Below are 16,452 nucleotides of genomic sequence, written 5' to 3'. Positions count from 1 at the left end.
TAACACCAGTCCCACCGAGAAGAAGAAGAGGGAGGGGAGGGGAAACTTCTTTCCTTTTTAAAACAAATGTCTCTTAAAACAATGTTATTTAATGTGAGGGGGGGGGGGACAAAAATGCCCCCTCTAATTCTAGCCAACGTTCATCAAAGCTACCCCTTGTCTCTTCAGCATTCTGCTAGTAGTAGCGACGGGAAGGAATTCCATGTAGGATCCAGATGACCAAAAAAGAAAAGAAAGAAAAAAAGTAAGCTACCGGCTAACAGTTATCCCGTCAACAACAACCTGGCCTCCATTTTGAGAGCTAGACCCGGCAACATTCACTGAGGAAATATTCATTATATTCGCATTTTAAACGGCTCTAAAAGTGAGGGTAGGTCCGCCGCCGCCGCCGCTCCACTCTGTTGTATGCCACCACCATGGTGACTGACACGCCAATATCAAGTCGGCTGCAATTAAGTGTCACACTTCCTTCGGTGATTTTCAAAATAAAGGTTGTGCCTGAGATAGATAGATAGATAGATAGATAGATAGATAGATAGATAGATAGATAGATAGATAGATAGATAGATAGATAGATAGATAGATAGATTTTTGTTTTGATATGGAAAGTGACAGGTAGTACACATAAACATCCTTAAGCATTTTTTTTTTTTTTTAAATAATGCACTGGATAAATTAAGTTATCCGTCACATGAAAATGTAACCCAATAACAAGTGAGAATTATTCTATTTCAATAGACAATACATTGTGTAGTTGGTTTTTGGTGTTCTTTTGGCAGTTACAATTATCAAGCTTCCCGAATAATGAGACGGGTATCTTATTTTGAAGGAAAAATCGATGCACTTCTGGTCTAGGTGTTTTTATCCTTATTAGACTTGACAGAGATTTAGTCACAAGGGGCGGCTCATGGGCGAGTCCATTAAACAAAAAAGAGAAAGAAATGGGAATGGGCAGTGAGCGCAGTATCGTAGAATGATGCTATGGCGCCATCTAGTGACCCATTGGGGGAATACATGTAGATATGGACCCAGCTATTTAAAAAAAAAATAATAATAATAATAATAATAATTTAAAAGCAAGGTGTGGTCACTGGTAGTGTCTTATTACTGCTCTGTTAATAAGCACTTTGATAGGTGCTCCATAAATAAAGATGATTTAAAATTACGGTATAATTTTTTACTACTGCTATTATGATTATTAATGTTGTTGTTGTTTAATTATTATTAACTTTTATCCCATAAGAACTCAGACTAAATAAACAATCGTGTATTTATTTATTTCAAAATTACTACACTACTACATACTACACATAATTTTATTGTGAATGATGTAAAAAGTTAATATATATATATAATGCATTTATTTCTTATCTGAGCATAAATCAGCCTGACAGTGAACAACGATTTGAACTTAACTTGACTTATGACAAAGGTTTAACGACAAAATCCTTTATTTTAGACAAAGACAAACATTTGCACACTTAATAGGAATAAATACCTCATATCGGAGGTTTTCACAACAGGTCACTGTAGCTGTAATAAACTGAGCAACATGACAATATGCAATTTTCAATAAAAGTGAGGCACTTTATCCAAGGCCAAATGTAAACCTGTGAACAGGAAAAGGGTAAGATTAGCACATAAAATAAACAATATGTCATTATAATTAAAAAGTAACTGAAATAAAAGTTCATATAAATTGAGGTACAGAGCTTTTATTTTGAAAAAAACCTATGCAGCCCTGTTAAGTGCAGTGAACCCCGTGAAAACTAACAAGAATCTACAGGGACTGGCTGATTATACACACACTCACACACAGAGCTAGGGTCTGTGTATGGGTGTTAAAAGCTAAGATAAGATTAGCGCAGATAAGACGTTATTGATCCAGGAGAGGAAATTACTATGTTAGAGCAGCACAGAGGGTCAGAGGCTGGAATACAGATACAGACTGACTGACTGTACAAAAAATAGAAAAGAGAAATACTGATACGTTTCTCATTTTTAGTGTACAATCAATTGATTGTATGGATTTTTTTTTTTCATTACTCCAGAAAGACATTTTTATATATATATATATACCAGGAGCCAGGTCAGCTCTACGGAGGCCTATAATGTTTTACAGGAGCCCACAATGGACAAACTCAACATCTTTTCAGCTTTGATGCTCACTGAAGGCTACACAGTTTCTTCAACAGACTTGAAAGTGAAGGGTGATATTCGAGCGAGCGATATTCAGCTGCAACAGGCAATTTTACACACTGTACCTTCGAGTGAATTGTGGAAATCATGTTCACAAGAGGTCAAATGGAGCATTTATTAATTATTTTTGTTTTGTTAACCTAAGATAAGATAGTCCTTTATTAGTGCCGCAGTGGGGACATTTTACATTGTCACAGCACCAAAGACAGTAAAGATAAAGATAATAAGCGTGCATTTCCAAGAAAGTACACTATATTAACAATAAGAAAAACACACTAGAATATTATGAAAAAAAGACAGAGGAAAAACCTTGGAAAAAGTGAGAGCTGCTGCCACATGGGAGGCACCATCTGGCAACCTCTTCATTCCTGCTCCTCTTTAGTACCTCTGCAATTATAAATGATCAAAATAAACATAGCACTTGTGAGATTCCATCAGAAGTGTAAGCATCTGGTTGTTTTTCTCTTATTTTGCTGCTGGATCAGTGTATCTTGGTTGTAAAATAGCTTTATGACGTGTTTGTTGCTATGTTACAGTTGTCAAATTGCAGTACATTTCTTGATCTTGAAGGCCAACACCTTCAGTGGTGCGAGTACATAATCATAATGTTTCTAATTCAAGCCTGAATATACATCATTCAACCATCCCAGGCTTTTGTTGGAAGGTCAATTTGCAGTCATTTGTGAGTTATTTGTATATATACAATATAGCAAATGAGTAGTTTAACTGCATCCCTACAGGTCAGGTGCACATTTAAGTCTACAAAATGATAATATATATAATATAATGTGCTGTACAACAGACTTTCTTTCATTATTTTCTTTAGGTCAAATGTGAAGTGGACAGTTTCTTTAGATGTAACTAGGCCACAAGCACTGACACCATGACAACCAGTTGTTGCATGACAACCGACCATGACCCCATGGGCAGAGCAGACCGCCGCTGGGCTCAAGTTATCACCCAAGGGTGCCTTGTTATTTAGGTGCAAATAACCGTGTGAAACAGACAGTGGAGGAAAATGGGGCGCGATGGCGACGGCGCTGCAGGGAGACCACAGTGTGGACAAAGGATGATTTTCACAGGTAGCATGAACTGAGCTTTTAGTGTGATTTTTCCTTGACTGAGCGCAATTTTTAAAAAAATGGACTGAACTTTAATTGAGGTGTGTCTGTTTCTGTTTCTGTATCATAAATATGCACTTTTTAAATAATAATAATCAGACATACTTTATTGAAGGGGGAAATTACAGCGACTCCAAAATTCACAGATTCACATACTAAGATATTACTTATAAAAAAAATACAAGATGGGGAATATATAAAGTGTATAAGGAAGTAATTGAACCTAAATAAGTGAACTGTGTGTAACCCATTATCAGAGGTGGAAAGTATAAATACAATAATTGAGTGGGTATTTTTGTGTACTTGTACTATTAAAAGTCATTTTTAAAAAATGTGACTTTTACATGAGTATGTTTTGTTGGAAGTACTAATGAAAAAAAAGTTCAAAAACCTGAATTAAAAAATAATAATAAAACATTTAAGAAAATTGAAAAAAAAGAATCTTTGGCAGGGAATGATGAGGAAAGGTGAATGATGATGGGGACAGATTTTAAAAAAGATTTAATCTCAAGGGACTTCCTGATAAAATAAAGGTTAAATATCAAATATCTGATCCAGTGATTTTGACATGTATCAGTGTGATTCTGATCAAAATCACTGGATCAGATATCGGAGAAAGAAAAGCATGAAACAAACAAAAAAACAACAACCTAAAAATCAAAGCACAGACTGTAAAACGATAAATAAAAAGCAGCAACAACATTGTGACTGAGTCATTTTAATCATGACTCAGCAGATTATGTGTTACACAGTCGGGGCATTATGTTTTTTGAAATGGCCGGTGATGGCTGCAGGTGGTAAATGTGTCAAAATACACACATGTGATGTTTACTGGTTTGTCAGATTCTGCATTTTAGTAGTTTAGTAGTACTTTGGTAGAAGTTGAAGTTCTAATATTACTTAAGTAAAAAAAAGTTATATGACATTTGCTGTACACTCTTAGAAATAAGGGCTCCAAAAAGGTTTTTCTACAAGGGCTGAGGTTCTATCTGGAACCATTTGCTTCTTTTCAAGGGTTCTTGGTAACACTAATGGTTCCAGTAAGAACCATTTTGATCCAGAGAACCCTTTAAAACCCCTTTCCTGAATAAAGGGTTTAAAAGGGTTATTGGTGGAACCCCCCCAAAAGGGTTCCAGGGTGGAACCTTTTTATAAAGGTTCCACCCTGGAACCAAAATGGGTTCTCGAAGAGTGTACTTAAGTATCAAAAGTAATTTTCTGATTAGAAGTAAAACTATTAAACATAAATACCAACTCTTCTTCTTCTGATTTTATTTGGTACACTCTTAGAAATAAAAAGTAGTAAATAAGTAGAACCATATAAGGTTCTTCGGCTTGTCCTCATAGGCGAACCCTTTTTGGCTCCAGGTAGAACCTTTTTTTATAAAGGTTTCACCCGGAACCCTTTTGGAGGGTTCCACCAAGAACCCTTTAAAAATCCTTTATTCAAGGAAAGGGGTTATAAAGGGGTCTCTGGATCAAAATGGTTCTTACTGGAACCATTAGTGTTACCAAGAACCCTTGAAAAACCTTTTCTTCGGGGAAGGATGTTTCAGAAGCAAATGGTTCCAGGTAGAACCTCAGCCCTTGTAGAAGAACACTTTTGGAAACCTTATTTCTAAGCGTGTAGTAACACTGGTTGTGTTATTCTGGTTCATTTCATCCAAAGGTCCAAATGGAGTTGGAGACTACAGGCCGAGGTCAGGATACTTCCCCTTGTACATCGGCGTAGGCGACGCGTCACCTGAGGCCACAGGTGACCTCGGCTACTTATGGCGAGCTGCACCGAATGCCCCGCCCCCTAAGCCCAAGCAGGGCTATGTGGGTGAGATTGGCTGGGGCTGGAATCACAGCCAGCTGTTGAACCGTGGGACGCTGCACAGCAATGTGCAAATTAAGGTACTGTACATATACACTTTGTGTTATATCGTATACAGCAGCACAGAGGTAATGAATGGGTTAAGGCCGCATCCCACTTTTTCTTTTTAATTCATCTTACAATATGAATGTGGTGTTTAGCAAACATGTGAGTCATTTCTTGGGTATTACATTTGCCGGATGCGTTTGCTCGTGACACCAAAAATACCGGTTCGACAGGAATCAGCGTGGATGTGACGTTGTCCCTGCTCATGAATGAGTTGTTATCATCATCATTATATGCACAAAGGACAGAAACTACAGTGCGAGAGTGAAAATAAATGACTGAACCTTATGCTTTTCTGACAGAAAACCGAGTTCCGGGCGATGCTGGAGGACAGAGTGACTCAGAGGTTCCAGGAACAAGAATAGGACAGAATTTGGAAAGCTCACTTCTGTTGTGTTGAACGTCTTCTGTTTCCTTTGCTCAGAGTCATATTACTTGTGTGTGTGTGTGTGTGTGTGTGTGTGTGTGTGTGTGTGTGTGTGTGTGTGTGTGTGTGTGTGTGTGTGTGTGTGTGTGTGTTTGCTGTGTCAAATGGATAGGTGACAACATCCCGCACAGCATTGCTCAGCGCTGAGTAGGTTATCCGCTTGCCCATTCATAATGCAACATGTTTGCAGAGACTAACATTGCCTCAAGCTACACACTAGAAATCTGCCAGACACACACACACGGAGGTTGGCGTAGCTATTCTTCTAAGGACACAGCTGACTTCCATTCATCTGGACAGCCTAAACAAACCGTTTTAACTATTTAACCATAAATAGTTAATGCCTAACCCTAGTTACACTTCAAATCTTAGCAGAAATTAGATTTTTTTTTTCCTCATTAGGACCAGGTTTTGGTCTCCATGAGGACGACTGGTCCTGACAAGGTCAGTGTTTACACCAGAAAAGGTCCTAAAGAGTTAAATACACACATAGACACACACTCTAACCTTAACCATCACAACTAAGTGTCTAACAGTTACCCCAACCTAAACCCATTTGTAACCCTGATCCAAAAACCAGGTCTTAACCCCTAAAACACCCTTTAAAGACGTGAGCACCTGCTAAAATGTCCTAATTTTCCTAAAATGATCTCACTCCCTATGGTTTTATGTTTCATTGTCCTTACCCTTAACCGAGCCACAATTTATATCTCAGCCCTAAACTTAAAACCAGTTCCTCGAAACTGAGGTTCTGCCTCACTGGGATCAGGTTTTGGTCTCCAAGAGGACTTAAGGGCCAACCAAGGTGAGTATGTATGCCAGGAAATGTCCTAAAGAGGTAACACCATATACATAATGTACATAATGCCTCCCCTACACTCTTAGAAATAAAAGTGCTAAGTAGAACCATATAAGGTTCTTCGGCTTGTCCTCATAGGAGAACCCTTTTATAAAAGGTTCCACCTGGAACCATTAGTGTTACCAAGAACCCTTCAAAACCCCTTTCTTCTGGAAAGGGTTATTCAGAAGCAAATGGTTCCAGGTAGAACCTCAGCCCTGGTCGTAGAACCCTTTTGGAACCCTTATTTCTAAGAGTGTAGCCCTAGCCCCTTATCCTAACCTTAACCATCATATCTAAGCCTAAACCTTACATTAAACCTAACCTAAACCAATTCTAACCCAATCCCTAAAACCAAAAAGCCCTTTAAAGTCATGGGGCCCTGACAAAATGTCCCCACAAGGTCAAAGATATGAATTCACACAGAGTGGAAGACTTACTCCAAACCTAACCCTTACAATGCGACTCCCTCTCGGTGTCGAGAGTACAAAGTGATTTGCATCACATTTGCTCAGTAAACATAAAGATCTAAAAATACCACTCCCATGGCACGTTATTCTTGTTTGAACAACACTCATGAATGGGACTCTGTTACTCTGTTTACGTCTGTTTGTTCACCGCAAGTCTGAAAAAATCTCCAGGTGACCCTGAGAAGCGAGATGTATTGAAAGTGTTCAGCGTGACGAGAATAAACCAGTTTTTTTTCATGAGGTATTTATATAACACTGTGCATGTCTATGTCAAGGCTAATTTAAGGACTAAAGCTAGAAGCAACTACGCACAGCTTCAAGGAAAACCTTGAAGAAGTGAATAGATTAAGATTATTTATTTCCTTCTGTGTTCATTTTCTTACAATATGGTTTTAAAAGGTGTTCCAGAAGGTCTTAAAAATCTGTGTTAAAATAGGTCTATGCTGCTTTACGGCGTGCGTTGACCATAAACTACATTTCCCACAATGCATGGCGATTACGTTGTGACGCCATCACCGACCAGGTTACATCTGTCATGCATCAAATTTGTAACTTGAATAAGTAATAAATACAGAAAGTTATTTAGCAATATGTTACAGAGTAGTTACCTTTACTTTACATTATATTTGGTTACATTTAGTTACATTTATTCTGTATGACAGTTACATCTGGCCCTTTGAGGGTAAGTAACCATTATGCTGATGTGGCCCTCAGTGAAAATGAGTTTGACACCCCTGCTCTACCACCATTACACCAAATGTCCCAAATCATTACCAAGGTCATGCATTAGATTAAGTCCTCAGATGCACACACAGAGTGTTTTAATCCAAGGAAATTAATAATCTAGACTAAAGAGCCACTCTGTGGAATAACTGGAATAAACCATGTTTAGACACACAAATTAACATTAACAGGCACTGAAGCCAGCAAAAATGCATGTCAATAAATGACACCTAACAGCTGAGGAGGCACAAACACATTATGACACCCAGGGAAGATCAGAAAAGGTTAGTGATTGTGGACACATTTGATGGTCTGTTGCTCGGCTCACAGTGTCATCAAAGTGCTCAAGGACTTGTTTCCTGGAATCATGGATCCTTCTTATACCCACTCACTCACTCACTCACGATACAATAATAACACATAGGAGTTGATAAATCAATACTGTGTACTTGTCCAGAGGAACAGGACACAGTGAGAGCCACCGGCGTAAACACAAAAAAGAAACAGATTGTAGTGTTATTTTCCCTGAACATCTGGGAAAAAACACTCCGCTAAGAATAAAACCATAACATTTACTAGAAAGTGAAATAGGGCCACAGCAACCACACTATTTTGATCATTAGAAGTAAATAATTCGATTTTCCAGCTTCTTAAATGACTTTGGTTTGTGGTTTCTGACATTTAATGGACTAACCATGTTCATCAAGAGAATAAGTGACAGATTTATTGACAATAAAAATAATCATTAGCCGCAACCCCCTTCTGTGAAATCTAACAATGCACTGCTCCACTTGTGATCTATTCATAATTGAACTCTGAACATAAATGGCCTGTAACTCTTAAAATGTGTGTGTGTGTGTGTGTGTGTGTCCACATTCAAACTCATTAACATCAAATAAATCAAATTAAAATTATACTTTTTGTCTGTGTTTGGTCTTAATGAAACCCTGAAAGTGACTAATTTGTATAAAAAACATTATGTCCTTATTGCAGTTACCATTGCACGGTGCCAGACGAGTCTTTGCCATCTCCCGCCTGTCTTCAATCTTCAGTCGCCTGTTTCTTTTTTTCCCCATAAAGAACACGACAGATTATTAATAGCATGAGAAGTCAACACCAAGACTCGGAAAGAAAGAGCGTAGACAGAGCAGATGGTGGTGAGACAAGTGTCTAGTTTGATCTTTTTAATTCCTCTAACACATTGTAGTTTTAGCGCTTTCATCACTGAACATCAACAGTCTGAATTCTTGAGAAGAATAGCACCTATTTCCCCCCCCCCACACACACACTATTTCATGATTGTTTCCTTACACGATTGGTGAAAGTTCATGGAAAGTTTACGACTCCACTTTATCTTTTACAATCGCTGCAATTCACCGCAGGATTCTGACTTTCTGACCGCAGGCTTTGAAAATAACTGGGCAAAAAAGGGACTTCTACTTTAAGTTAAGTGTAGTATTGATCTCTTAAACTGATGATTATGTCTACAGACCATATTACACTGGACATGAAAGGTGCCCTCGCCCTCTGATGGGCTTTTGATTCCTGCAGCACCTGCTGATCCATCCTCACTGACAAAAACCTCACCACTTTATACCTCCTGCACTACAGAGAGAAACACAATGTGTTAAGAGCAGTGTTGTATAAAGTACCTCAAAGAGGGAGACTTGAGTAAAAGTACAAATATCTAACCAGAAAATGACTTTGGTAGAAGTTGAAGTCACTTTTTTATAGTATTACCAAGTAAAAGACATTTACTGTCTCTTCTTCTGATTTTATTTGGTAGTAATAAAGATAGCTGGAAGAATTGTAGTGCAAATGTTATTAGAAATACAAATAACAAAATATGTGAGTTTTGTACTTAATTTGGTACTTAAGTACCGTAACAAAGTATTTGTACTTTGTTACATTACAAAACTGGTTAATATTTAGTTTTTTCCCCTTAATGTTTCTGTTATAATAACATTTATAGAGGCCCTGTTGCAAATCAAACAGGACTGCAGGTAATAATTAGATTTTATAAATAATATGAAAAGGAGAGCTTGTGTTTAAGAGCATTTCTCTGTTTGACAGAAAATATGGATAATGGCAATAATGATGACGACAACAAAGGCTTATAATGATACCATGTGCTGTGAAAATAAAATAAAAGTCACTCCATTGTATTTAATTACCATGTTATGACGTATCTCAAGATATTATTCTGAAAAACCGTGACCGGAAGTCTAATTTCAAGTCAGCAGTGACCGAAATCAGACAAACGCGTCTGATTTAATGTGTTAGTTACGTTAAATTCGTATTGCTTATGTGTATTTTATATCCAATTCTGGTGTAAAAACGAGAACTTTTGATTCCCCCAATTTTTATGTCTCAATTCTCGCTGAAAGGGTTTTATTTTGAAGATTCCTAACCGGAAGATATTAAGTTCATTCTCGCCGGGGTTTAGCATATTAGGCTACTTGAAACAAGTGACTTAAATCGCCTTGTCCTTAAAATGTCCCAACCAATACCGACTGACAAGCCTACAAACCCCGAAAACCCCCGGGTCTTTTTCGATGTAGACATCGGCGGAGAAAGAGGTTAGCACATTTTTGTTTTTCTAAATTTAAAGTGAGATAACCGCTCAGCTGTGGCCGGTTAGCTTTGTTAGCTTAGCGCTTTCCTGGCTCTTTCTAGTGACTTAACACAAACATAGCGTTTAATTTATTTACTTGCAAGAACATGTACGATGTAGAAACATAGGCTGTTTATTCAATATAGATATTTGTATTTGTAAGAGCCTGAATACGTTTGTAGTACAACAGCTCTGACTTAGATAAATGCAATATAGAGAGCTTGTTCTGTGAGCATAGAACCACGTGTTCCTTCAAGACTTGCCAATTAAAAAATAATAAAATAATGGTCATTATTAAACATCTGTGGTTAGGTTGTGAACGTTTAATCATATGTCTGGGTTACTAATTGACCGTGTAAGTGGTTTAATTTACAATTATTACATTTGGTATTGTTCTGGTATTTATAACGCTTCTGCAATGATTCCGTGTCAGGTGTCGTTTTCATTTTCATCATCTCGAAGCTTCTGCAGCTGATGCCTATATATTATGATTAATTTCTTTGGACAATATGTTTTGCCAGTTGTAACCCCCCCTCGCCATCACGTTAAATAGTACAGTTTAATAATTTTATACAAAATTGCTGAAACGTTTCATGTGTAAGAATAAAAAACAATCAATGCTAAGACAGCAGATTATATTATATAGGAAGTTTCCTGTGCTCACCCTTTCCTCCCCTGATCCTGTCGGGGAACTACGGTGGCCTGAACGTAACAACATTTATCATCTGGCCGATTAATCAGTCTGCTTCCAAGGTGTAGATTTAACCTTTATTTAACCAGGAAAATCCCATTGAGATTAGGAATCTATTTCGCAAGCGAGTCCTGACCAAGTTAGGCAGCAGCAAATACAAAACAGTTAGTGCAAAGTGCAAAACAGTTAGAAATTGGCAAACACAAGCAAAAGATAAATACAAAAAAAACAAGTGCATGTAGTGGGGTTGGCCTCAAGAACTCTCAGTTTGGATATGGAGAAGAAAGCAACAAATTGCCATGCGATCGTAAAGAGTAAGGATCAGCACATCTCTGTGCAATGAAAGGTGCAGGTCTGAGGATAAAGGAAGTTCCCTGATAACATCATGACATTAAAGAAACCACTCAGTGCTCTAATGAGGGCACTGAGTGGTAGCACTTAATCTGTGCACATCTTAAAGTGAGCAGACCTTGCTTTTTCTGAAACAAGGCGCCCAGAGATAAAGATTTAAGCAACCTTTAAAGAGGGTTTAGTGTTCAGAGTCACTCTGCACTGTGTTTTTCTCAAGCGAGAGTGTTCTGTATACATTTAGATAAACGGTACAGGAAATGCTTCTCCACCCACCACTAGTTTTATACCCTGGGAGGCAGGGATAGTTTCAAACCAATACAAGAAATGGTTCCAAATTACCGCCTTTATCCTTCTGCACAGAAATTATACCCAGCACTTTTTCTTTCCGTCTACAGCTGGCCGAATAGTTCTGGAGCTGTTTGCTGACATCACCCCGAAGACTGCTGAAAACTTCCGGGCGCTCTGCACTGGAGAGAAGGGCACTGGCAAATCCACTGGGAAACCACTACACTTCAAAGGATGCCCTTTCCACAGAAGTAAATACCTTTTCACATCTGCGTTCAGTGTGATGTTTCAGTTTGGAGGCACATTTTTTCCAGAAGTTTGAGTTCACGTACCTGAACTATCATCTGTGTAGAAGTAGCTGAGGGGACATTCAGTACAGTGAAGAAATGGGATCTTGCTTTACAGTCATGTCAAGAAATAAATTACATTTTAAGTATTACTCAAAATGTAAACCATGTGGTTCTTTGCATTAAGGGTACATAAAGCACCCCTTACTCTTACATTAAATGTGTTTTTTTTGGCAGTTATCAAGAAGTTCATGATTCAAGGAGGTGACTTCTCCAACCATAATGGCACTGGTGGAGAGAGCATCTACGGGGAGAAGTTTGAGGATGAAAACTTCCACTACAAGGTGAAGCAGCTGTTTTATGACTCCACCACAGGAGAATTTCTCCTACAATAATTGAATCCTCCTGAGTGATTTTTGCTTAGGACATTTTTTACTGCTGTAATGACTGATTATCTTCTCCATTTAGCATGACAAAGTGGGCTTGCTCAGCATGGCCAATGCCGGCCCGGACACCAACGGCTCACAGTTCTTCATCACCACCGTTGCCACCCCACATTTAGACGGGAAGCATGTGGTCTTCGGACAGGTGCTGAAAGGGATGGGAGTCGTAAAAATGCTGGAGGCTATCGACACCACAGAGGATACCCCTGTGAAGGTAATTATTCCAAGTTGAAGTCTCCACTGTTTATTTCCGAAATAAAATATTTGCAGCTTTTCAAACTTGGCACCCAGCCTCACTCAGTACAGTGTCAATTTTTATTTTATCACTATCGATTCCAGTCCCCCGTTTTCTTATATTTAATTTTGTAGACCAACATTTATGCGCATAATTCTTCTCTTTTTATATGCTAGGTTTTTGTTATTTTCTAGTCTTAGTTGGCAGAGCTATTATGGAATGGGTTCAGACACTTATATATACATATATTTTTAATTTATACAACAAAAGAACACTGACTTGGGAACGCAAAATGCAGATTAGACATACCATAACTGTTAAATGTTTATTCAAGTTAAGCTTTATCCGATGGATAAATAAGTATTGGCCAAATAAATTTCAGTATCTAATGTCAGGCATCGACTGCTCTGATTTCTAAAGATGGGCGTCAGCCATAGAAAAAAAAAACCTGAGACATTTCTTGCTGTAAACGACGCATTTTTCCTCTGATGTCTACCTTTTGCAGCCATGTGCCATTGGAGACTGTGGTGAGCACAAGGACGGGGACAGCTGGGGATCTGCACCCAACGACGGATCAGGAGACGCCTACCCCGACTTCCCTGAGGACTCAGACGTCGACTTTAAAGATGTAAGAATTAGCGAGCGTCTTTGATGTGCGCTCTCTCCACACACACTGCCGGTCATATCCAATAGACATTGATGACGACTACTGCAAGAAAGTCAAAAGAAAATAGTCATAAATATGTTTTGTTTTTTTTCTATTATTTTTCAGGCTGATAAGGTTCTCTCTGTTGCCGAGGATGTGAAGAACATTGGAAACACCCTTTTTAAGAGTCAAAACTGGAGCACTGCAGTCAACAAGTATAGTAAAGCTCTCAGGTAATGTGCAAGTGTCCTGTCACAAAAGGAGGCAGAGCTGCAAACTTAGCATCGCCACAAAAAAAAACATTATTAGAGGACACATTTTAATCTGATGGTTGTTGGGGGAATTGTCCTCTTATAAAGTTTTTTTGGGGGGTCAATGGATGCAGTTTGTGGGCTGTACCTCCTTTTGAACTTAGTATTCTGCAAACCCTTCACCCTCAGAAGAAAAGGTGATGTGCATATTCATTTCAGGAATTAGTGACATCTAATGGTGAGCGTGCAGATTGTAACAAAACCACACTCCTCCTTTCCTCCAAGTGATTAAGGAACTCACAGTGACCTTTGTATTCCAGAAAGAAAGATGTTCATTCTTCTTTGCACCATAAACCTCATAAAACCTTATAAATAATACTGGTCTGTTCACCCTGGCTGTATTTAAGCGATTTTACATCTATACAAATATACATATGGATAGGGCTGGGTATTGATTACACTGCCAAGTGTATTAAATTTGTTTTTACAAAATATTTCAGCACACATTTTGGTAAAATGTTTTATTTTTTAGCTGGTTGAAGTGAGACACTGATCGATCTCAGTCAGAGTGCATGCTGCATGGTTAATGCTGATGAATTTGATGACACATTTTTTTCTAATACCCAGCCCTGCTTATTATATATATTCAATTTCCGCCAACAAACTGTTCTAAATGTTACACAAAGGACCCCTGGGTACAAATAAAAGAGGCACACTCTCACAGCAACATTCATTATCTCACCACCTCGGGTTAAGCGGCATCCTTTTACTCGCCCACCGATGTTATATGCTTCGGATTTAACAGTGCACCAGGAGCATTGAACTTGCTCGTTTCCCTGCAGGTACTTGGAGGTCGGTGGCGATCATCTGGAGGAGGAGGTGCAGCAGAAGCTGAAGCCCACCGCCCTCAGCTGCTTCCTCAACACGGCAGCCTGTAACCTGAAGATGCAGCTGTGGCAGGATGCTGTGGAGAGCTGCGATGAGGTAAAAACGTTAATACTACTCGTATCACTCTCCCCAGTACTGTATGAAAAGATTAATCCCGGAGGTCAACAATTGATCGTTTTAGCCGATTAATCGCTTAAAGGCCACTTTGGAAAATGTCGAGCTTTGAGGTGCATTCAGTGACCCTAAAAATGTTTTCTCTCTATCATTCTATTGGCTTTATCATGCTTCATACTATGGTTACTTTATAAATGACAAAATAAAAATTCCCCATCGGGCAAACTGTTGTTGTGTTGTTCGAAATGTGATTAATGTGTGAGGGCACAGACATCATCAGCGATGGAGGGAACATAATAGGCCCCTAAAAGTGAATAAATTCACACACCGATGAATACAAAGTAAATAAATTACTATGCTCTGAGGAGGGAATTAAATTTGCCGTGTTTCTGTTCCAGGCTCTGGAGCTGGATGAAGCCAACACGAAGGCACTTTTCCGGAGAGCTCAGGCCTGGCAGGGGCTTAAGGAATTCAGCAAAGCCATGGTAATGTCCTTAAAAGCATACGTTGTGCTGTTTTAGTACTGACATTAAAACATAACAAAAAAGCCTTTTTCCATTAAGTGCTAAACAACACAATAGTTGGTCTGTCTCATGCAGCAGCAGCAGGAGACTTGTTGTTTACAAAAGATGAGCATTGAATCTGAAAGCAGCTTTACTGTGCTTCTCACCCGACAGGTGGATCTGAAGAAAGCTCAGGGAATAGCACCAGAAGACAAAGGTGGGCAACTTATCCTCAACATTGTGTTTGTGAAGCCTTTTCACAGATCCAGGATCAGCGTCAAAGCTTCAGAAGTGAATTTGTGTTCCACTCTCCAAGTGACAGCGAGAGTGTCTGCCCAACGACAGGGAAATATTTTCCAACACAGATGCTCGCCAATAAATTCATGTTTATACATGAAGCTCAAACACTACAATGTCCAGACAGAGATCCTCATGTCACACTCACGACTCTTCCAGTGACGACACTCTTCGCGATTTTCACTGCGATAATTTCGGTTTGTCAGTAGCTAATTTCCACATAATCGTCACATCACTGTGAAATACAAAATTAAACATTGATTTTTTAAAAATATCTTACACTGCATCACTTTATTGCTGTCCTTTTTACAGCACAGCTGTGATTTTTCAGAGAAAATAAAGTAGCGTCACGTGCCGTTTGATTGCGAGCGAACCTACAGTGGCTGTTTAGAGGAACAGTTTTAAAGTAACACAGCTCCAGCACGTAAAAATAAAAGAAGAAGAATCTGGCTCTCTGGAAATCCGTAGCTCTTCTCTGGTTTGACAGTGTCATGCTGCTCTTTTGATATTTTAATAAGCAGCGTATTTGGCTGCTGGTTAGAAGATAAGAGCTATCGGCGTGCTTCATGCTTTCCCCTCGACGTTTGAGCAAGTACTGAAATATTCAAATAGACTGAGTGCAGAATGACAGATAAAATATGCCTATATTGACACAGGGGAATCAAAAACCATGTTTAATATTCAAAGGTCAAATATTGATTTGTATGATTGTTGCACTTTGTTGGAAGAGACTAAATAAAATGTATTTCTTTTTGACAGCTATCAGCAACGAGATGAAGAGAGTTCAGCTCAAGGTCCAGGAGGAGAAGGAGAAAGAGAAGAAAATCTATGCTAAAATGTTTGCTTGATCATTTCAACTTAAGATGCAATGAATTAATATTTATCAATATTTGAAAACAAAAAAAAAAGAAGAAAAAGAAGCGCACTGAAGAAGATAAAGCTGGTGAAAATGTGCAGTATTTTCAGTTGACGGCTTCTATCATGTTTCTCTGTTGGTCTGTTTTCACCTGTCTTTGCTCTGACCAGTTTGTTCACTGTAGTGTGTAGTTGGGGAGTGTTTATGGGATGGCTCACTGTCACTGGCGAAATGATGTGCGTTCGTTCAAGGCTCGTCCCCCATTCGTTTTATTTGTTTTATACAGAGG

General features: G+C 38.7%; 1 protein-coding gene across 1 annotated transcript; it reads left to right on the top strand.

Moving 5' to 3' along the window:
* The first annotated feature begins 10,139 nt into the window (after positions 1 to 10,139).
* ppid (peptidylprolyl isomerase D) lies at positions 10,140 to 16,450 on the top strand. Its single transcript, XM_083890778.1, has 10 exons — positions 10,140 to 10,281; positions 11,754 to 11,894; positions 12,168 to 12,274; positions 12,399 to 12,587; positions 13,114 to 13,236; positions 13,381 to 13,487; positions 14,348 to 14,489; positions 14,906 to 14,992; positions 15,185 to 15,227; positions 16,067 to 16,450. The coding sequence occupies exons 1-10, from the start codon at positions 10,197 to 10,199 to the stop codon at positions 16,153 to 16,155; spliced, it is 1,113 nt and encodes a 370-aa protein (XP_083746904.1). The 5' UTR covers positions 10,140 to 10,196; the 3' UTR covers positions 16,156 to 16,450.
* The last annotated feature ends 2 nt before the right edge of the window (positions 16,451 to 16,452 follow it).

The sequence above is a fragment of the Microchirus variegatus genome (assembly GCF_963457635.1).
Source record: "Microchirus variegatus genome assembly, chromosome: 6".
Lineage (NCBI taxonomy): Eukaryota > Metazoa > Chordata > Actinopteri > Pleuronectiformes > Soleidae > Microchirus > Microchirus variegatus.
Note: the sequence above shows the minus strand (reverse complement) of the source record. Positions and strands in the feature narration are given on the sequence as shown.

Coding starts and splice junctions, on each gene's coding strand:
- ppid (XM_083890778.1), top strand. CDS start 10,197: ATGTCCCAACCAATACCGACTGACAAGCCTACAAACCCCGAAAACCCC. Junction 12,275..12,398: donor ATGAAAACTTCCACTACAAG/GTGAAGCAGCTG, acceptor TTCTCCATTTAG/CATGACAAAGTGGGCTTGCT. Junction 13,488..14,347: donor AAGTATAGTAAAGCTCTCAG/GTAATGTGCAAG, acceptor GTTTCCCTGCAG/GTACTTGGAGGTCGGTGGCG.